Source organism: Branchiostoma lanceolatum, chromosome 9 (assembly GCF_035083965.1).
Source record: "Branchiostoma lanceolatum isolate klBraLanc5 chromosome 9, klBraLanc5.hap2, whole genome shotgun sequence".
Classification (NCBI taxonomy): Eukaryota; Metazoa; Chordata; class Leptocardii; order Amphioxiformes; family Branchiostomatidae; genus Branchiostoma; species Branchiostoma lanceolatum.
Window position 1 is genome coordinate 18,406,147 of NC_089730.1, and position 22,186 is coordinate 18,428,332.

At 41.2% G+C, this 22,186-nt stretch overlaps 3 protein-coding genes and 1 long non-coding RNA gene across 4 annotated transcripts; 1 reads left to right on the forward strand and 3 right to left on the reverse strand.

Annotated features, from left to right (window-relative positions):
* Nucleotides 1-714: 714 nt before the first annotated feature.
* On the forward strand, nucleotides 715-2,206 carry LOC136442414 (uncharacterized). The gene is made up of 3 exons (XR_010757000.1): nucleotides 715-864; nucleotides 1,218-1,321; nucleotides 1,781-2,206. It is a non-coding gene; the product is annotated as an uncharacterized lncRNA (long non-coding RNA).
* Nucleotides 2,207-6,891: 4,685 nt separating this feature from the next.
* LOC136442558 (NAD(+) hydrolase PdTIR-like) lies at nucleotides 6,892-8,207 on the reverse strand. The gene is made up of 3 exons (XM_066439475.1): nucleotides 8,055-8,207; nucleotides 7,442-7,879; nucleotides 6,892-7,255 (listed from the first exon to the last, which is right to left on the reverse strand). The coding sequence occupies exons 1-3, from the start codon at nucleotides 8,071-8,073 to the stop codon at nucleotides 7,134-7,136; spliced, it is 579 nt and encodes a 192-aa protein (XP_066295572.1). The 5' UTR covers nucleotides 8,074-8,207; the 3' UTR covers nucleotides 6,892-7,133.
* A 3,172-nt stretch (nucleotides 8,208-11,379) lies between these two features.
* Nucleotides 11,380-13,890, reverse strand: LOC136442646 (2'-5'-oligoadenylate synthase-like protein 2). The gene is made up of 4 exons (XM_066439591.1): nucleotides 13,034-13,890; nucleotides 12,298-12,464; nucleotides 11,759-11,919; nucleotides 11,380-11,557 (listed from the first exon to the last, which is right to left on the reverse strand). Exons 1-4 carry the CDS (start codon nucleotides 13,050-13,052, stop codon nucleotides 11,380-11,382), a joined length of 525 nt encoding a protein of 174 aa, XP_066295688.1. The 5' UTR covers nucleotides 13,053-13,890.
* A 1,381-nt stretch (nucleotides 13,891-15,271) lies between these two features.
* Nucleotides 15,272-21,819, reverse strand: LOC136442589 (2'-5'-oligoadenylate synthase 1-like). Its single transcript, XM_066439533.1, has 10 exons — nucleotides 21,611-21,819; nucleotides 19,070-19,284; nucleotides 18,711-18,866; nucleotides 18,280-18,351; nucleotides 17,794-17,960; nucleotides 17,289-17,449; nucleotides 16,944-17,080; nucleotides 16,586-16,736; nucleotides 16,215-16,409; nucleotides 15,272-16,048 (listed from the first exon to the last, which is right to left on the reverse strand). The coding sequence occupies exons 2-10, from the start codon at nucleotides 19,245-19,247 to the stop codon at nucleotides 15,928-15,930; spliced, it is 1,338 nt and encodes a 445-aa protein (XP_066295630.1). The 5' UTR covers nucleotides 19,248-19,284; nucleotides 21,611-21,819; the 3' UTR covers nucleotides 15,272-15,927.
* Between the last annotated feature and the right edge of the window lie 367 nt (nucleotides 21,820-22,186).

Sequence of the window (22,186 nt, forward strand, 5' to 3'; positions counted from 1 at the left end):
CGTAACTCTGTGCTTGCAGCGATTGTTTTTCATAGGAAAGATAGAGACAAAAAGGAACAAAACATAAGATACAGAGGCACACACGGACAGAAAAACAACGTTTGAGGAGACACGCGTTCACCCGCACTGTAATGTCACATTTTATCTTGGGTCACCGATCTGTTTGACGATGGGCGGGAGTAGTAATTATCTCCAATGCTCATTATTTAGCACTTAAAGTCCCCCGTGTCAAAGACAATTGTGTTCTTTGTTGTTGTTCTCTATACCATGTACATGTATGTTGCTGTTGTTGACTCAATAACTTGAGACTTGTCGACTGTCAACAACTTGTGGTCTTACTACTGTACTTATCATCTGAATTTCAACAATACCTGGAGAGTATTTTTCGACTAAATCTAACACAAGTCATTACACACGTATGGACACCGGTTATTGCAATGCCCATTGGAAAAATATCTTATCTTATCCCTGCGCTATGAATCAGTCCTTGAACTCCGCTAGTCACAAGTTCCCTTAACCTCCAAGCAGATATTGGGGGAATTTACCTGACTTCGCGGTATTGTCACAGCAATGCCTTCAAAATCTAACAAAGCAAAGCAGTACGTGAGGAAACGACACATTCTCACATTGTTGTTTCTCTTCTCATTGTCTTCTGTCCTAGCTGGAAGAAAAAAACTACATATTTTCCCCTAGCAACATCTGACTGCCGCCGGAGACTTACTTTTTTCTCATTCTCTTCTCTCCCAGCCGCGGCCCTGAAGTGTTACAAGTGCTCTCTGCAGGACTCTGACGCCAACTGTAACAGCCGCGGGCCCACCCAGTGTGATAGTGCGGCCGCGGACACCTGCATGACACTGTCTGCTAGTGAGTGTTACAAAGTGTGTATTATATAGTTAACTGGTATAATGGAAGAAGTAATGTCCTTACCATTACTCGGAAAATTCTATGTTAGCCGTGATTTGTGACCGTGTTTTATTGGTAATCAGGTCTTGGGACATAATAATCGCAAGAAAGCATTTTTCTTGCCAATGCCAAACACAACATTTGCATTTCTAAATACATATAAATACATTTATAAATACATGTAAATGTATACTGAAACAACATATATCTATAACCACGTATCAATTGATACTAATGTTAAAGACTGAATCCTTCGCTATATAATGTTATAATTCTGTTCATCTCATGATGTTAGAGTTTTCTGTATATCACAGAGTCCGACGGCATGGAGACCATCACCAAACTCTGCGGTTTGAGACAAAACTGCCGGAGGAGGAGCCTGGCAACCTTGGTCACCACTTGCAAGCCGAGCTCAGAGGTCGGTTTGAACTGATGGTTTTAGAAATACTCTAAGCAATTAGTTTCTCCACATTTTATTCTACTTTTGATTATTAGATTTTATGTTCATTTATGTTCCAACTCGTTAATGAAATCGAATGTGTTCGTTGAGTCTAGGAAGGTGTTTACATCTGCAAAATTTTGTTCCGTTGAAATCTGTTTGTGCCTTTATGATCTATGAATATAGTCTGCAGTTCGCTTTTTCATTGAGGTCATCAGGGAGCCAACAAGAAACAAACAAACATACAGATTAAATGGTTGCAATGGGAGTTCCAATATGCACATATAGGAGATTTTGCGAATCTCCTTTGACCAATGTGCTGAGAAGAGAACTACATAATGGAATCACTAAGCGTAATTTTGTACGTTACGTCTTTCCATGTATTCAAACAAAATATATTTTACAGCTGAAGTCTTTTAACCACTTTATTCGTTTCAGAGCGTGTCAGGGTGTGTCCAGTGTTGCCAAGGAGACGCCTGTAACGCCGTGACGTCATTCCAGAGTGGAGCAACGATGACAAAAGTCAGCGTCATGGCAACCGTTGCTATGACAATTTTAGCTTTCATACTTCACGTGCGTTAAAGAAAGTCGTTTACTTGAATTGTTGCGCTTTGCAAGAAAAAATTCCAACAGACGCTTGCATTGTAATATACATATAGTATCAGATTTTACTTTCAGTGTTTAGAACTGTTTCAGTAATTCCTCCGTATCGACTTATGCTCTATGGTTGAGTTGATAACAATGTATCAGGTAGTGATTACCTACGACGCCAAGTGAATAAACAGCATATTAGATCTACATTGTACGTGACTAGACATGATGGTGTGATTGGCAGAAACATATTCTATTACTTGTAGGTCGCTTGCACGCGCATACAGGCGACTGTATTGCGCAACGATTGTATAAGATAAACAATGTAGATAAACCAAACTACATCGGATAAGACTATGCACTTTTGCAGATTTTGACAGAACGTCTAAATGATTGCTGTTGTGTCAAAGTCTGCACTTACCTTACATCGTACACTATTACTACTGGAGGAACATTTCATTTTAGATTTCCCTTCTCAAAAAGTTTAATTTGGAGCGATTTGCTTTGTGGCATTAAATGTTGCAACTAAAGTTGAAATTGAATTTCTTTATTTCGGGTATGCGACCCATAGAAAACAGCCATACAAACATAAAAACACAAGTAAACTATACAAACACCAATATATACACATGTCTCGAACCATGTCTAGACTCAGATCAACATTAAATTGGTGAGGAGACAGGAGGCCCCCCTGATGAACCCTTTCGGAGACACTGAAGCGGATAGACAATGTTGAACCCCACCTTACACACACCGTAGTTTGGTTCTCACGCACCAATATGCTAAAAATCTCACATGGTATAACAGAACATTTCTGTCACTAAGCTTTTTCAACAATGACTCGGTCAAAAAGCCTTAGAGGAGTCCATAAAACACACGAAGACTGTGGATCCTAGTCCCTTGTAATATTCAATAACAACAGACATATCAATACCATGCTTGGGTTTAAATACAAACTGGAAGTCGGATGCCTGATGTCTGAAAAAAAGGTTCAAGCCGACTAAGCAAAAGTGCCTCCAAGACTTTGGAAAAGTATAGAAGTGATGGCAATCGGCCTGTAGTTATCACTACAGGAACTATAATGGAATGTAACAAAATTTTGGGAATAAAATTGTGTACAATAGCAGATAAGTAACAATGAAAGATGGATACAGATTCTCGGGTCAGCATTCTTTGAATGTTCATTTCTTATGCCATCAGAGCCAACAGCCGTCTCATCGGGCAATCCCATAATGATGTGAACACGTTCTAACGTGACACAGTAATTTGCATACCATGATAGAAATCACAAGCACATTACATTCAAGGCATCGCAGCTGGCCTGTGAGCCTAGAGTGGTTCTCAGTAGAGTTTTAAAGGGTCAACGTGTGTTTTCTAGCGATTAGCAATATCCACTGGACCAGAGCAACCATCAGCTGTGTTTGGTAATACAGTACAGGGGGGTGCACTTCATACTTTTCTCCAAAATTTTCTTGAGTTGCCAGCAGCAAAACTTGTAACAGTTGCATCAGTGCTTGCTCTGCTCTCTTGCAGTCTTGATCGTCTCAGAGCGAGCTAGAATTTCGCCCTGGTATTGGAAAAGAGAAGAGAACTTGCTTGCCAGTCTAAAGGTCATCATGAAGCTATCGCGGAACAAAAGACGCCATCCCCTTTTTTCCACTTCATGGGTTGCCAAACCCTCCTCGGTCAGAAGTACCACGAATTTGTTGGTTCTGTTGCCGGAAAAGAACGTCACTTTTATGGACGTTCCGTACAAAGTAAGTTGCGCGTTCCTCATAACCCACTGTGCCTCGCGGGTAACCAGCGTCATGGCCTCCTGTAAGAGCCTGCGATCCGGATCCTCAAGGCGATGGTTATCACGAAGGAATTTGACAATATCCGAGTGGTCAACGAAAGGTGTACAGTCAATCGCCGCCACCTGATTTTTAAAAAAAAGATCAACTTTTACTGGTTGTGATTGGATAAACAAAGATAGTGCGTGTGTGAGCAGCCGTCTGTTCCCTTAAAGGTCAGTGTACTTATGATATCGTTCAGCTGCAATTGCCTTATGAAATGAACACATTACTATAACTCTAACACTAAAATTTGTTTATCCTTACACGTATCCTTACGTATACCACCTGTGCGTGTTGCCTTAAATTGCATATTCTACAATTATGCGCGGACAAATTGTTCTTCACCAATAGAAACATACCAAAAGTTATGGTCGAATAGGCTACGAGTGAATTACATAATATTATAGAGAAAAAACGCCAAAGTGTGCTTTTGAGTAGAAATTTAGTATTAAAATCTCACCCTCTTCAATTCCGTCCCAAAGCGACCACAGAACAGATTGTCAGTGTCCAGTTCCTCCGGTACCCCACCTTCAGCTCCCCTCAGTGGAGTGGTCCGTTCCTCCGGTGCTTCACCTTCAGTCCCCCTCACTGGAGTGTCCAGTTCCTCCGGTACCCCACCTTCAGCTCCACTCAGTGGAGTGTTCCGTTCCTCCGGTGCTTCACCTTCAGTCCCTCTCACTGGGGTGTCCAGTTCCTCCGGTACCCCACCTTCAGCTCCACTCAGTGGAGTGTTCCGTTCCTCCGGTGCTTCACCTTCAGTCCCTCTCACTGGAGTGTCCAGTTCCTCCGGTACCCCACCTTCAGCTCCACTCAGTGGAGTGTTCCGTTCCTCCGGTGCTTCACCTTCAGTCCCTCTCACTGGAGTGTCCAGTTCCTCCGGTACCCCACCTTCAGCTCCCCTCAGTGGAGTGGTCCGTTCCTCCGGTGCTTCACCTTCAGTCCCTCTCACTGGAGTGTCCAGTTCCTCCGGTACCCCACCTTCAGCTCCACTCAGTGGAGTGTTCCGTTCCTCCGGTGCTTCACCTTCAGTCCCTCTCACTGGAGTGTCCAGTTCCTCCGGTACTCCACCTTCAGCTCCACTCAGTGGAGTGGTCAGTTCATCCCACGGTGCCCCCCTTACGCGGAAGCCACTCCTCGGTGCATCGTCTTCGTGAGGACTGGGAATGTCCCTCTTTGTCTTAACAGCCATTAGTGCCTCGATTGTAGCTTCCTTTGCTCTTATGGTTTTATGGAGTTGATGGAGTTCTTCTGTTTTACTCATCAAAACCTTCTGTGCCTCTTCATCTTTCTGAATGAGAAGAGTAACCTCCCTACGGAGACTCTGTACAATGTTACCCTGAATCTCGAGTCCCCTTTCAAGAGCAGCTACCTTTTTTGACTTCCGCTTCAAACAGTTAGCCAGATGGCGTGTGACAGGATGGGACACCCATTCTGTGAAACTTGAATCCTGTGTGCTGGTGATGGCCAGGTCCAGACCTTCTAGTTTGGAACCTCTGAAACTCCTTTCAGGACGAGAGTGCATCAAGGTTGACAGGTTGTCCACTGAAGTTGATTTCAGAACTCCTGATAAAACATACAATTCAACACCGTCGAAACTCTGCTGTATGAGAAATACCCGATACAATAATGCAAAGGAATGGACAATCTGAAGGTCTCGGTTTGGAGTTTTTTTTACAATTCGGGGCCGACATGACTCGTTCCCCGAAAGGCAATAGCGCTTTTCCAAACATCCTTTTTTGGCCAATTCAATGTTTCCGATGGATAGGGGTGCCTTGTCTTTGAACGACAGACGAATTTGATCTATTCTGTGGAAACGTCATTTTTGGTAGAAACCGTCATTTTAAGCAATTTTCAGCCGAAAAATCGGGAGCCAAAACTAAACTTTGCGTCTTATCTTCACGCACTATTTATATTAGGTCAAAACAATTCCGAACCGGAACCTGAAAAGATGTTTTAAGGCTCTTGATATTGCTGGAAAAACCTTCACATCTTTCAACTTAAATCTAAACATAATATAACATAAAACATAATTACATTGAGAAAACAAAATTAATCTGTATGTTACATCACACTCAATTTTCTAAAATGAAGAGACATGAACCTGGTACACATACCTGTCATGCAAAGCTGCCTTCTTACCCTAATGTAGTCATCATACCGAACCTCCACCCTGACCATCAACTCCTCCCCTTCTGCCACTGCTCGCATCTGGTCCGTGACCAGGATGTCTGTAAGAGCTGCCGACAGGCTGCCTGGGCCCAAACGGAAGTGGTCGTGATAGAACTCATCTACGTTAAATGGCTGGAGGAATCGTAAGTTGAAGATGAAGCATGTATTGGGGATGATGGATACTTTTCTAGCCTTGTACCTGTTGAATATCTTGTCTGCCTTTTGCAAACGCTCCTCGTCGTCCAAGGTGTCATTGTCAAAAAGTTCTTCTGACTTTTCCAGGATCTGATTGTATATAATCTGGACGAATTCTAGCTTCAGCTTAGCAGGAAGGACATCTGAAACACAAGTATCCAATTCTCTACATGAAACAAATTAACCTTACTCTCTTCCCTTTAATGCTATATCTACTGCTGATGAATTAGGTAACATGTATATGCTTCTTCCTAGCGGATCTATCTAAGTACCCGGTCTATTTAATGATTAGAAATTCTTGACGGTTTACAACATGTTCATTTATTTGCAAAAACATTTGGCATTTATTTCTACTTTGTACTTATGTTAAGTATCCGTTTTGAAATATGTCATTTGATTTTCTTTCACTTCTGTACAATTTGATATGTTATTTGATTGCTTTTCTTTAGTTAGTTAGTAAGTTTATTGGTTTTTCTCATTTATTTATCAATCTATAATGATTACATTTTTTAATCTTACTGATGTATACATTCTAAAATGATCAGCGACTATAATTACGATAAGTAAGTAATCGCAGTTAAGATTGAACACTTGACAACCTTGGAGTTCCCCCTGCATGTCTTCTTTACTGTTTTCAACAAAATGTACTTTTTATATGCAATTAAACAATAAGGAAATAAACAATGCATAGGCATAAATAGAACACCAATCAGAAGAGAAGTGAAACAGGCCATATATATCAGAGGCTATTACCCATGCTCAAGCCCAGACGGGACCCGATACCGACTGCCGTGCACCCTTGACCGGTACCCGTTGCTGATGTTACACATCCGTTCAGATCACGTGACATAGGCTTCATGTCATTTCAAATTGCGAAGGATCAGAGGACTGATCAAAAGCTTGTTGGTAGGCGCTTTACTTTGAATGTATACTGGAAGATCGTATAATATATATATATAATAGGTGACGTGCGGCTATGTATTCCTACCCATGATTAATTATCAACAATTTTGATTGTACTTAGGAATTATACTTCTAGCTTCACCTGGCATAAAGTTCTGGCGTGCATACAACAGACCAACATTAGTGGAGGGTGGCGGCCTCTGTCGGGCAGGCTGATCACCTGTAGGATGACAATAAAATGCATATTAGCATGATATTAAAAAACAACTGAACAGTAAATCTGATAAAAATGAGAGGGGTCATTTAGTACTGGAATAATATTATGATTTTTTGTAGATATCATCATGAGGGATTTTTTAAAGTACATGTTTCTAGTCCTATATAATACATACAATGGTGTGCTTACCGAACATAAGCGAGCAGATCTTTTCAGAAAGGCCGGGCAGGCTGGTTGAGATTTCCTGCGGGTTCACTCTCTGTGCGATGATTTTTCTCAACTTGTATGAGAACTCTCTGACGAGATTTCCAAACGCCTTGAAACTATCATTGTTGTCGTCTAACCAAATAGGGAGGATTTGTTTGTTGTTTTCAAGAGCCGCTTCCCATTCTGCACGAATCCACGTTTTGTTACTTTGAAAGCAGTACTTACTGACCACAAATACAAACAGCTTAAGGGAGGGGCTCTCTATGACTTTGATGATGCTGTCTAGCTCATCGCCGGGCTGTAAGGAAATCTCGTCATAAAAGATCTGGTCCTTCTTTAGGCCGTCGGTCTCAAGACGATCGACAAGCTGCCGCACAAACGCCTTGTTTTCCCCGGCATGGCAGAGGAAGACATTGTAACCTAATGGAAAAAGAAAGATAAATTTCGTAGGTAAAACTACACAAGGCCATATTGACGTTGAAAATCCACAAGCCCAAATCATACGTGATGTTGGTAACGTTACGTTCTATATACTAGTAACTGCAGCTGACCTTAGGAAAGGCTCTGACTTTGATTATCATGAGCCAATGCCTACCTTGATGTGATGCAGCCATTTTCTCTGTATTTACGACATGTTGTTAAAGGAGACAGTAGTGGCTAGGTATCCGTCCACCAGCTACATAGACTTGTGTCCATCATAACTTCCTGGTCGTGTATGACGATGTCGACACAGAACACTTTTGGACTGCAAAACCGTTCCTATGAAGAGAAAGAAAGCAGTGACTTACTTTCTGTTAAATGCGCTGGCATCTTATAAGGTAGATGGGACTATCAGAGCCAATTTTGATATCTCGCTAAGGCTGTAGTAGGCTCAATACAAAATCTCTTAATTAAGTACAAGATATTATATAGTCCATGAACATAACTTAGTCATAATATAGTACATATGAACACAACAGACATACAATATTCCATAAGGACATAACTAAGACATGCTATGGAATATGTTAGCTACGAATCTTTACTTAAAACTATAATTAGTTACACCGTGTTAGCTGTCTAGTGGTATTCGCTGTTGACTTCAACAGTAAAATGGTAATTTGATATGGAGCCACCATATATATTCCCATGTACAACAAGTGTTCCCTCACAAATTTGCCCCTTCACGGTTTTCCCCTTTCACTGATTTACTGCAACATCTGTTTTCCATAACATTAGTATATCTGTTACAGGGCTAACATCTACGAGTATGTGCTGACAAAGAACACACGAAAGATGCCCCCCCCCCCCCCCCAACCGGAAGTCTAAGATTGAACCTACAAAACTCTGCGAGCTTGATTTGTGAAGCATAATAGCCCCTACACTTTCTTAAGCCAATGTGCAACGCAAACTAATTGCCTATCAAGTCAGTTGTAATCCCTGCACTGGGTCTGTCGTCATATATTTCTACGTTTCTAACTATTTAACTATTACTAATTAACTACAACAGTACTTTTTTACTCACCTGTACGGTTACACACCTGCATACACTTAAGGCATATTCACAGAGTCCGTAAAGTCTCACTCAAGTTTTACGGTTCTTCGCCCTTGAAGCAATGATGTACAGTTGGTGAATTCAAGCCTCAAAACCTTAGACATCCCGGTTCTAGAATCGTAAGAAGAGCCCGCGCCTGCTTTAACGTTACCTGAGCTATAGTCTGGCACAGTGATTTAAGGTTAAGGGTTAAGGTTCGGGTTACAGGTAAACAAACCAGGTGTACTTCGCATACGGTCCGCAAGGGCTAGGGAGCTTTCGCTAATAACAACAGCCGGTCGTTTGTCAATGACCAAAGAAATTGAACAATTCTTACAGTCGGGTGGCTCACACTTGATTCATGAAAGAAGGAGAAAGGCTCCGCAGATTTCTTGTCATTTGCAGTGCCAAACAGGTTGACAGCAACTTTATGTCCTGTAAAGATAATCTCAAAGTACATTTGTAGGTACATTTTGCAGTCCATATGCGGTCTTCGTAGAGAATCTTTTTCAGCAGTCAACCCGTCTTCCCGAAGGTATTGTACCCTTGTCTGACAAAGCCTAATGTTGTAGTCAGCATGGCCAATGATAACCGTACCTAGGTCAGTTTGTAACGTGATCCACTTTGGATGTAAAAAGGTCAACAGCCAACAGTAATGTACCTGGCCTACAGTGACATGGATCAATATATCCTTGTTGCTTTTACCGTTTAACCTCAACCTTGTAACGTCTGGGTAACTTTTTATTAAAAAACACACTTGAAGTCTGGACCCACACCCTGCATTTTAGAGTCAACGTTGTATACGATGTCATCTATATATGAATAAGCCACATACATGTAAGATAAGAATGACAATGTCATGCCAATGGCAACATTATGTTTTATTAATTAAGAAAGCACAACTCATCAAAAATTAATGACTTGAAACAAGAAGACTCTAGCTTAGAAAGGTGTTTGATTAGGAGTGTTTTATTACTGTGTAATTTCTGACTATCCAACAATCTTGGGACTTTCTAGCGGTAGCATTTAGTATCAACTTTTCTTCCAAAATCCAAAGCGAAATTTCATATCTTGGTACTTCAATGACTACAAGACTTTGTTTCTGATATTTCACCAATTTTCCTGTCAACACATTAACCATCGACTGATCCGAACCTATGAAAAAAAATTATGTATTTCGCATTTAAATTTTCAGACGCTGAATGGCAAAGATTAACACTGGTACAAGGTTTTAAAAGCAATGCAAGTTGTGAGAATCATCAGCTAGGCTTGTTTCAATCCATCAGGAGTTCATATCGTCAATCAAGCACGTTGTGACGTGTACCATGCAGACAGTTGGGTAACCCTTAGAACACATGGCGGAAAAACGGTTTCCGCAGGGTCTGCTGGGCAGCCCGAGCCACTGCAGGCCAGTCCCTACAGCGGTCAGCCACGTTGTTGTAGGGGTTAGCGGGGTCCAGGATCAGGGGCCTGCAACACGAGATATAACCATCAATATCGGGATTGCGGTAGATTATCTCATAGTTAAATATCTGTAGAGGTGTAAACTTACTAATAGGATTATTTTAAACTTCCTAAAAAAGACTTCCTGACATTAAGAGGTCCTTAGTCATTCATTTGATAGGAGTATGATTACCAGTGACCACTCCGATTGATTCTTAGCAGCTGGAATTGTATGATATACATCACAATTAAGAAAATGATGACAATACTGTATCATAAGACTAGACGGCGTGATTCTCACTATATGATCAAATTTGTTCTATTACCGTTTTTGCAACATTGGCTTTATTCGGTTGAAATGGTAGTTGTCGTCCCAGGTGGCACAGATGTTTTGGTAGTTTGTCAGCTTCTCCAGAACGGCCTTGAACGCAGATTCAACTGACACAAACCCGTAAGACGGCCGATTGTTGATACAGAGAAGTTCCAGTGGGTAAGACGTGAGGCTGGATTCAGTCACACAAGATGACCTTGTTCCATGGGTAAAGAATTAAATCATCAATATCAACCCCACAGTAAAGCCGCCACCAAACGCTTGCAAGCAGGAACAAACATTAACACATATCCATCAATTTGTCACAACCTTTCTCCATGAGGTTTATAATTACTCACTTCCACATCTTGACCAGCCGGATGAGGTCCTTGACCTCTGCTGGCTGCTTCTTCACAAACTCTAACTGCAGCTCCACCAGCGCTGCTGAACAGTTCTCCCTGGCACGGGCGTCCATTCGGCCCATCATCCTGTACACTTCTTCCTTCTTAGCTGGCAAGACACAAGACACAATCATAAACAAAGCTACGTTTGATAAGGTGAGACTTGCACCTCTGTTAATATGTTGTTAATGAAGTTCACAGCCCATCTATAACTACTGTGCGTTTCCCCTTTTTCTATTATATAGCTGTATTGCTATGAGCAAAAGTCAACCCGGATTAAATGACACTCACCACTAGAGGGAACAGGTCCCAGCAGGTCTCTGGCCAACAGGAGGTCCACATCATGTGAGGCATGGTCCCACTTCTGGGTCTTCACCCTCAGTTTAACCGCATGGCTCGTACGACCCACCACTTCAAGGTTGTAGGCGATGCTATAGTTGCAATCAATATGGAATATTATGCAAACACACACACACACACGATTACTACAAAATTTATGTTGACAAATTTCAATTTCGCTCAATCTGGACAATCACCAATGCCATCAAGCACATATGGTATTGTCTATTCTATGACTATAATGAATATGTGGATATTGCTTGGAGAACATCCTTGTCAATAAGCACTTTTACCTGTCCTTCGATCTTATCAGAGCTCTTTCCATCTGCTCTAGATGGCGCTGCAGCTGGCGGTGGTAGTCATGGCTGTCGGTGGGTGGCAGCTCGGAGATGAACATCACACAGTCTATGTCTGACTTGGACTTAATGGTAGTGCCCTTTCCCAGAGATCCTCCCTTAGTGAAGATACGACAGTTTTATTCGTATGACAGGTGATATTCTTTAGTCGATATTCAGTAGCTTCATTAAGTTTAAGGTTAACAGTTTGGGGAGTTTTTGCAGATGATGTCACAGGGATTGTTATCGCTTAAATCAATCTAGTAGCGCGGTAGTCATCGTCAATTTTCTTTCCGTCACTCACCAACACACCACCCTCGTTAAACCAGGACCCCATATCGCGACCGATGTAACGTGGAGCGATATGGGGTCCTGGTTTAACGAGGGTGCAACACACTGAAACAAGTGGCTGCTAGTTGATGACATTTTCAAAATCAGCTCTGTTGTTTTAGGTTACAAGAATTGAATGGCTTGAAGTGAGTAAGTTAGACCATCACCTTGATGAACCTGTTAACAGTGAACAAAGAGCTTCTTTTGAAGAAGTCAGCCAAGCGGTCCACAACACTGCTGCACTCCTCGCTGTAGGACTGGTCCGTCTGCAGTTGCTGACAGATGTAACTGTTAACGTGGAAAGGCGCATAGTGGTTCAGGAAGTCGTTGAAGTCTGTAGATGGATTAAAACAATATTGTGAGCCACTGTCTATGTAACAACCACAAAATCAGTTCAGCTAAATCATTATACGTCAGTTAACTAAAGCACAGAGTGTTACAATGGTATCTAAGGGTGTCACTAAAGAACGACTTTAAAAGTTAGGAATTGTGACTTTTGCACTTTGTTGACAAATAGAACTAATTAGCATATGATAAAGCCGCATGTATCTAGGAATCTCAAAACTACTAGATATTAATGTTAAAAATCAATGTTAAACCATTACATCGTTACATTCACAACTATCATTAACACAGCTTTTACCTTATATTCGTTCGAACGAAGACGTCGACAACACGCCGCAGGCCCCCTCCCCCCGAGAATTAACATTGGACTGTTGCGTGAACATTCTGAACTGTTTTTCGACCTTTGAACTGTATGTTTTTTGCCAGACCAAGTCCGTGTCTGCTCTAGACAAGCTGATAGTAAGTGGGTGACATTTTCTGTATAGCCCCACTACTTTTAGATAAATAGCGAGGGAGAGAAAGAAAGTTAGGAGACATTGACGTAAAACGTGCACGTACCTGAGCTGAAAAATTGCATTTTGTCCCCTTCGTGACGTCACGCAGATGATTCGGGAAGACTACTGGATGATACTTTTCAACAACACTGATTGCATGAATGTACAGGCCTCGACTTGTGTTCAGTATTCAAAGATTTCGTTTTGGCATTATGCTGATAGGTGGACCATTGCATAAAAATCTGCTGTGCTTACTTCTAGATAAAATCTGTGAATATCAATATTTAAACTTTCGGTGGCTAGACGCGCACAGAACGCAAATAGTAAAGATAAGTGCACTTTGAGACGTGACCAAGGATTTCGCAACGTTTTAGCCAGTCAGCCTCTAATTTAAAGCAAAAAAAGATAGTACGTAGGGAGTTTCTTAAGCCCAGGATAGGACACGCTAAGAAAGAGCGTGTTGGGCCAGCCTGTAGAGGCCCCTAAGCCACTTCTGGTCAACAAACTGGTAAGTGGTAATTGTTCAATGCCATTATATTATACATGTCAGTATTTTCGTTTGTTCAAAACGAACAATCGGCAAGGATTCTTCTATCATAACTTATCCCTCCCCTGATCATGACATCTTCGGGGACTTTATTCAACAATAGAGACTGAAAAATCACAGTATAGACAGTTTTTATAAGACATGTTGGATTGGCTATAACACAAACTTTGCAGAAAATGATCGTCTAGCTTTTAATACATCTCAGTCATATTTTAAGATTAATAGTGATGGTGATGACCAAAGAAAAGACTGCTGTTAAACGTCTTACCTAAAATCGGACGGAAACAACTTGGAAACCTGTTATATACAGCGTCCACCCTCGGCGATGCCTGTTAGCTCTGTGCGACGTCACCGAAACCAGCTCAGTTTCATATAGTCAGTAACACACATACGTGTTTGAACGCACATAGCCAATATACAAGCCTCATGATGTCTTATTATTTGTATATCCTCACATGATTGCAAAACTCGTGACCCGGGAAAGGTGGCATGTCCTGCAGGAACAGTGCCAGGTAGATACAAACAGGTGCCTGCTGGGGAATTCCTTGCCAGCTCTGTGCGACGTGATCGAAACCAACTTGGTTTTACATAGTCAGCAACATACGCATGTTTGAACGTAAGTAGCCAATAGAAAAGCCTCATGATTTCTTATGATTTGCATACTCTCACATGATTGCAAAACTCGTGACCCGGAGGAGTGGTGCCAGGTAGATACAAGTACCTGCTGGGCGATTCCTTAGACCAGGTCAGTTTGTACCGTGATCCCCTTTAAACACAATAAACGGCTGACCGCAATGCATTTGGCCTATAGATAAATGGATCATAACACACTGCAGCTGGTTACTCTTACCGACTTACGGGTTTAAGGATGGGGTAACTTTGTTTTCAAAGGCACAACCCAATTTGAAATCTAAGACCCACAAACTGGTTTTTAAGAGTGCACGTTGTATATATATCAAAAGCGAGGAGAAGTAGAATTTATCTAATGATAGTCATATTCTTTTTGTCCCGTTAACTGTACTTGTTGTTTTGTTTTGTTGTGACCTGTACTTAGCCAAGTGTGGCAGAAATGTGCAATAAAGGTCTTCATTCATTCATTGTAAATAAGCATCATAAGAATGCTTGGGTGCTCTTGGGTGGAGTCAACTACAACACCGAAGAACGCGCCATGTCTGCATTATGGTGTATAAATGTCTCAATGGGCTAGCCCCCAGCTATTTACTCAACACATTCAGTTATAATAACCAAATCCACAATTACCACACTAGACAATCACACCTACTCCACAGACCCAACTACACATCAAAAACAGGTCAACGTACATTCGCATATAGGGCAGTAGTAACCTACAACGCACTCGAACTGAATGTGAAACAAGCGCCGAACCTTAACATATTTAAAGAGCGACTAAAGTCACTTTACTAGCCGTCTATTGACCATCTACAACATATTACGTTTGTTCAGTTACTTTTGCCCATTAAGCTTGTTTTGATTATATGATTATTTTACTCCTATGTTACTGCTTTGACCTCTGACCCTCTCAACATCATTTGTTTGCTTTTGTTTGATGATTTCAGTGCTATTGTTTGTTATATTGAGTTTGTTCTGTACTATTCCTATGTTTAATTATCATTTTATGACCTGTATTTATTATCTGTATGTAAGGGCTCCCTTGGAAATCAGCTGCTGAGTCAGCTGAAGGGACTACCCTAAAGATGAATAAATAAATAAATAAAAAAGAATGACAACTCACTGTTCAATGGGAACATCATGTTTTCATTAGGTTTAAAAGTTAACCTTATGTTTGCTGATCAGTTAGCCAACTTTCATAAGGATATTGATTTACATCGGACGGCGGAAAGCATGGAAAACCACAACATATCAGTAATTAATTCATTGAAAAAAGGGGACCGACTTCATCTTACAAAGATAATACACAGATTCAAAATGTAATAAGGGGTAAGGGGTAACATTACTGTATTCTTTCTGTAAAAAAAATGTCTTATGCCTTTCTAACGGCAGCATTATTAGTATTAGCTTTACATCCACAAATCTAAGGCACAATCACATGTTCCCTGAAAGACTACAAGGATACATTTCCTCAGTTTTCTTCCCAGTACATCTGCCTGAAGCGCCTAATCTGAACATTTATACTTCTTTCACTTCACTCTGAACCTCGATCAAAAACGTCACGGCATATATATAATTGAATTATTCCATGCCAAAAATAAGTGAATTCCTCAGGTGCAAAAAAGCACAAACTGATTCTGATGTATACATCAAGATTAATATAAGATATAGGAAGTTACATTGGTTAGCAAGTACTATTTTAGAAACAACAGTCTATCAGCAATTCATGTCGCCTATCAAGCACTCTATGTTGTGACGTGTACCAAACAATGGGATTGTCTTTATATGTAGCGTAAGAACGGTTTCTGCAGGGTCTCCCGGGCAGCCTTCGCCACCTCATCCCAGTCCCAACAACTGTCAGCCACGTTGTTGTAGGGGTTGGAGGGGTCCAGAATTAGGGGCCTGCAGCATAGAGAAGTGATGATGAATATCAGAATTACTGTCGATTGACTCATGGATAACACGTTCGCAAACAGCTTCAAGACTTACATGTTACTTAGATTGTTTTGTCAGTGTTGTAACGCAATAAGTGTTCTTTCTAGCTCAAAAGGTATCATATAATACATACCGTTTTCCCAACATTTCCACCACTCGACTGTAAGAGTAGTTATCGAGCCAGTAGGCACTGACGCTCTTGATGTCACATAGTTTCTCCAAGACGGCCTTGAATGCCTCTGCCACTCTCGAACGGGATGGACAGACGTGGATGCACAGGAGTTCAATAATGTACGACTTGAGGCTGGTTTCTGGCACACAAGATTTCCTTATTGAAAGCGTAAAGACAAAAATCATCAATCGCGAAGCAAACCCATAACTCTGCTTTAGAGAAAAAGCGAAACATTTCAGTGATAGTCGCGCTCTTTGTAAACAGCAACAATAACAATCATTAAAATGTAGCTACCAATTTGACTCAGTTTTTTTGCCAATAGGATTACTTACTTCCACATCTTGACCAGCCGGATGAGGTCCTTGACCTCTGCTGGCTGCTTCTTCACAAAGTCCCGCTGCAGCTCCACCAGCGCTGCGGAACAGTTATCCCTGGCACGGGCGTCCAGTCTTCCCATCATGGCGTACACCCTCTCTTTCTTAGCTAGCAAGGTACAAAACACACAATTTTGGCGTCGAAAAGTTACAAAATATAGTTATACCTGTTGCATTTTTTAAATCACATTGCTTTCCATAAGTGATGACATTTAATTACAAAATGTTATATTATATTCAACTTAATTATAGGAGAGACGTAGACTTGCATCAGGTAAACAAAGGGTTCAAACAAAACAAACAAACAAATACTCACCCTTGGTAGGAGAAGGTCCCAACATGTCGTTGGCCAGAAGGAGGTCGACTTCATGTGGTTCATGGTCTGCCTTGGCCTGTACCCTCAGTTTAACGGCGTGGCCCGTACGACCCGTCACCTTAAGGTCGTAGGCAATGCTAAAGACATATACAATGTTTTTGATTATACCATACAATGTCACATACGGTTATCTGGTGTGTGTATGTGTATGTGTATGTAAGTGCCTGTTTGTGTGTGTTGGAGGGTGTGTTTGTGTGTGTGTGGGGGGGGGGGGGGGGGGTGAATGCAAAGAGGCACACATACCTATGATGTATAAGAAAGCAAAAGTAACGATACGCAATTCACCTTTGCATTGAGCTTTTTAATGTACTCTGCAGTTCGTCTAATTGTTCATGTAGCTCATCGTTATAGTCGGGGCTGTCGATGGATGGCAGCTCAGAGATGAACATCACAAGATCGATGTCAGATTTAGACTTGATCGCTGTGCCCTTCCCCAAAGAGCCACCCTGAAGTATAGTACGAAGATCAAAATGGCAATGTTACTCTACGACAATGGAATCGTGTATTTTACAACAGATGTACAATAACTACGTTACGTTAAAAGCTGATTGAACAACTGTAAATACTCAACAGATGTAAAAGTTGTATCCGAATTGTACTTGCTATTTCAATTTGCACCTGATACCTGCGTGCACTACTTTGTTCTATCATACATCTTACACCATTATAAAACAAAAGGTTTATTGATCTTTAAGTTGATCAGAATATCATTGACAACTTCTCTCTGTGATTCCAAATCTGAAATATCCAGCTTTGTAGCTCATTGGCACTGAATAACAAAAAAGTTTACCTTGATGATCTTTTCAACTTTGAACCCGGAGCTTCTTTTTAAGAAGTTCGCAAGATGCTCCACCACACTGCTGCACTCATCGCGGAACGGCTTATCCGTCTGCAGATGGTCTGAGATGTACTTGATGGCGTTGGCTGGGTCAGAGATGTCCAGAACATTACCATAATCTGCAGATGGGCGTAGAAAAGGAGTAGAAGGAATTCCAAATACGATTCATAATTGGTTCTTTCTGATTAATGTAATCTCGCCCAAGAATACATTATCATCTACATGTACTTGTTAGACTTATACAAGGTTTTAGTGTAAAATAAAAATCATACATATGGAACTTAGGTGTGCTGTAATTGTTTGACACAGAACAACTGTGACCCGGCTAATCATATTTTATTTGTAAATGGTCTCCTCTTTATAACGATCGTTGTATCTGAGCCCCAACTTCAGTTGGTACCCTTAAGTGTATGTCGATGAAAAAGATTAAGGACGCACCGGAGGATGAGTCGGAATCTGTGTTATCGTCGGATTCACTATCACTGCTGGGATCCCTCGTTGTGGCATGGGCTTGATTTGAAAGAGGAATAAAGAGTTCAGTGATTCATTCCCAATGAAAGTTTCAAAGGGAACCGAAATGGTGGATTTCATGATACTGTAGTTATATAAAACACGCTGTTGGAGGGCAATAATGTATCTATCTATCAAGTCAATTGCAACCATTGAAGCTAAGCGGGTATACTCAATTTCATTGTAGAATGTAATCTGTTTTAGCACAGAATTTTATAATCTATAATGAAATCATAACCAAGTTAGAGTCAGAATTTTGACTATACGATTATTGCAATCATTTGGAAAATATTCTGCACATCTTATAAAAGAAGAATGGCTGATGATACTAAATCTAAAACTGCAAAATCATCTCCCACCTGTGAAAGAATATCCACCAAAACGTGAAGCACTGCTGCCGTGCTTGTCTTTCCTGTGTTGCTGCATCCCATTTGGCGTGGAGAAGCCGTTGGAGCAGATGACGCATTTATATGGACCTCTATTCTTTGTCTTTCTCTGCTTTGGCCTTTTCTCACCTGTTGTGTAGAAACATACAAAATGAAGCAATCCATCCAAATGCAGTAAATGACGACAGTTCCGACTTTGATATTCACCCGAAAATATAACCATCTCTATATCCTTTACGATACCAATGAACATTGCATTGTTCTGACCACCGTATTTTGTGTCAGCAGCACTGTAATGTAATGTTTAACAAAGACGGTAGACATGTACGTACCATGTTGTGACATTTCCTTGTGATACCAAAGGGACGATTCCTTCCCAAAAGATCTCCCACAAGCGCCAATGTCACAGGTCAAGGAGGCATGTGAGTAAATGTGGTGCTTGTCCTCCGTGTGCTGTAGACGTGAGGACTTTCTACCGAAGCTTTTTGAGCATATGTTGCAGGACTCCATCTCTTATGCTGGTAACCCAAAAAGGGTATACAACGACCTGGAAAGAGTTGAAAGCTCATAGACTCTTATTCTATAAAGTCTTATTCTATGACCTAAGGTCAGGGCGAAAATACACAATGAACTAGACTGGCCGTCATTTGCTTTAAGAGCAAATTCAGGATGTTTCGCCCATACTCCTCATGCAAGAAGTGGGCTGTCCCAAAATAACTCCTGGGCAAATCCAAGTTTCTGCATAATTTATGCAAATGAGGTCCTCATGAGCATAAGTTATGTCCAGGTGCTTTCACCTTTCCAGCATGTACCTACATGTTCAAGATGACATCCGCAGCTTTTACAGTAAGGGGAATACAACATCATGCATAAATTATGCAAGTGAGGTCCTCATTAGCATATGTCATGGCCAGGCGTGTGCACCTTTCCTGAAGCTACCTACATCTCAAATATGACATCTGCAGCTTGTACGGTAAGGGAAATACAAGTTTATGCATAAATTATGCAAATAAGGTCCTCATTAGCATAATTTTTGGCCAGGTGCATTCACCTTTCCTAATGGTACCTACATCTTAAGGATGACATCTGCAGCTTTTCCGGTAAGGGAATTACAAGTTTACGCATAAATCATGCAAATTAGGTCCTCATTAGCATAATTTATGGCCAGGTGTGTTCGCCTTTCCTAAAGGTACCTACATCTCAAAGATGACATCCGCAGCATTTACGGTAAGGGACATACAACTTTATGCATACATTATGCAAATTAGGTCTTCATTAGCATAAGTAATTGTCAGGTGTAGTCACCTTTCCTATAGGTACCTACATCTCAAATATAACATCCGTACCATGTAACATAAGGTACATAACTTTCTGTAATACCATTAGTAGAGGTACCCCCTGACATCTGCTTGGTTTTAAGTCCCAGACAAGGGAAGTGTAGGAGGGCTTATGTTACAGTATGACCTAGTTCTTCCTGGCCCCGACAGAAAATAACCAAAAATTGCATCAAAAAATTGCAAAATAAATCATTTTGAAGTAGTGTATGCCAAAAAATATAATGGGGTCCTTTGGGTAAATATCCAATACACAACTAAACCAAATTCCAGGTCCTCAGGTTTCAACACCACGGCACTGGAGGCCATTATGTGCGACTTTTGTCTGAAAATGACCAAAAAAACTCCATAAAATCATTTTAAAAACTTATATGAAAATAAATTAAAAAGGGTCTAGGGGTATACACGTACTCTACCTGCATACCAAATTTCAGCTAATTTGGTCGACGGACGACCGAGAAGAAGCGATTTGAAGATTTGACAGGAGAAGAAGAAGGAGAAGAAGAAGAAGAAGAAGGAGAAGAAGAAACCTGACAAAAACAATATGTTTCGTTGGCGAAACATAAATATCTACAACATGCTAGCACAGACTATCAAAAATAAATGAATACCCTGAAAATAGATTCTGAAAATTCCCTGAAAATCGCTTCGTAATGCCATTTTTGGAATTTTGTTTGTTGCCACAACATATGGGATGTTTCTAGCACTGTGTTCAATGTGACCCGTCAGGTAACCCCGAACAATGTGTTTATACCTGTGCGCAACTTGATCAGGCTCCTCAGAGCGTAACGTAAACAGCAACCGCGGCATATCTTATACAAACATGGAGTCAGTCAACAAGCAAGGGTACTTCAAATAGTAGTTCGTAGCTTCACCCTGAGTCAAGGGACGTAACACAATTGCCAGTCGTCGTTCCTTTTCACGTTACACTCGGGGCGAAACCGAGGCCCTTTTGAAGTGTCCTCGTACGTGGATTAAAGCTTTGGCTCAAAACAACGTTGCGTAAAAACACTAGCTCGGTGGCATACTCTGCAAGCAGAGGTTGATTGTGAAGGTTGTAGCCTTCTTCCCGCATGCCCCCTTTTCTGTCCGCCCGCCCATTCATCATTTTCATGAGAAGAAGGTCTGACTAATCAAACTATGCTTGGAGATAGTAGCCATTACGTACGTATACTAGGGAAGGAAGACTTCCCAGAAGAAACGACCCGCCCTGAATTGCGTACTTTCTCATTGAGTTTACAGCACGTACATTTGGAAACGCATGAGAAAGCGGACGGCATCCAGGTTCCAAAAGATAGCATAAATTGGTAAACAGCCGTTGTATTCAGCTCCAATCAACTTCACAAAACGACAGGCGTGAATTGGGATATATCATCATATACAACACAAACATATAATACGTAATATCATAAACTGGATGTAACCAGCGATAGTGGTGGCGGTAACTGGCCATGGTATACTTCCTCAAGCTCATATAATTTCTTCTTCTCTTGGAGTATTGAGTAAAGCGACTGCGCAAGATATCCATGTTCCTCTTACCTTTTGAAATCTGCACTCTGCGATTCAGAGAACCGTTATAAACAGCGGTTACCCCTACGTCGCTGGCTGGCGCAGGTTTGCCAAAAGAAGAACTGTAGTCAGCGCGACGTGTATTTATACCAAGTAGCCGTTGGAAATTCCCCAAATGAGTCAGCCCTGGTTTCGAAAACATTCCGTAGGTTTGCACAACTTGCGACGCGGGAAAGGTGGAAAGCCCCGCAGGTGAGGTTACAGGTAGCGACAAACAGGTATAGCTATGGGGAATCCCCATGACGTCATTACTCAGGTTACCAAGTTACCCATGATTCCACAGTGTCAGGGAAAGACGGAAATCCCCGGCCCGCTCGCTAAGCTTCGTTTATGGCATTAGTGCTTTCTTCAGTAACATACATATAATGAATATACATTTACATATATCATATAATGGTAAATCATTGAAACAGAGTCACCAATCACGTCTGTTATACATATTTATTTTCCATGACCTGTTGCAATATGCATAGTACATACATGGTATTTATCAAGGACTTCCGTGTACATATCACATAGCAGGAGATCACGATGGGAGCCTTTGCT

What these genes read in the sequence shown, in the direction of transcription:
- LOC136442558 (XM_066439475.1), bottom strand. An exon ending in GATCTGCTCGCTTATGTTCG is followed by an intron (nt 7,256 to 7,441) that starts GTAAGCACACCA and finishes GTCATCCTACAG; the next exon opens with GTGATCAGCCTGCCCGACAG.
- LOC136442646 (XM_066439591.1), bottom strand. An exon ending in CTGTTAACAGGTTCATCAAG is followed by an intron (nt 11,920 to 12,297) that starts GTGATGGTCTAA and finishes ATCTTCACTAAG; the next exon opens with GGAGGATCTCTGGGAAAGGG. An exon ending in CTGATAAGATCGAAGGACAG is followed by an intron (nt 11,558 to 11,758) that starts GTAAAAGTGCTT and finishes TTGCAACTATAG; the next exon opens with CATCGCCTACAACCTTGAAG.
- LOC136442589 (XM_066439533.1), bottom strand. Translation starts at nt 19,247, where the DNA reads ATGGAGTCCTGCAACATATGCTCAAAAAGCTTCGGTAGAAAGTCCTCA. An exon ending in TTAAAAAGCTCAATGCAAAG is followed by an intron (nt 17,081 to 17,288) that starts GTGAATTGCGTA and finishes ATATGTCTTTAG; the next exon opens with CATTGCCTACGACCTTAAGG. An exon ending in CGGCTGGTCAAGATGTGGAA is followed by an intron (nt 16,410 to 16,585) that starts GTAAGTAATCCT and finishes GCTTTCAATAAG; the next exon opens with GAAATCTTGTGTGCCAGAAA.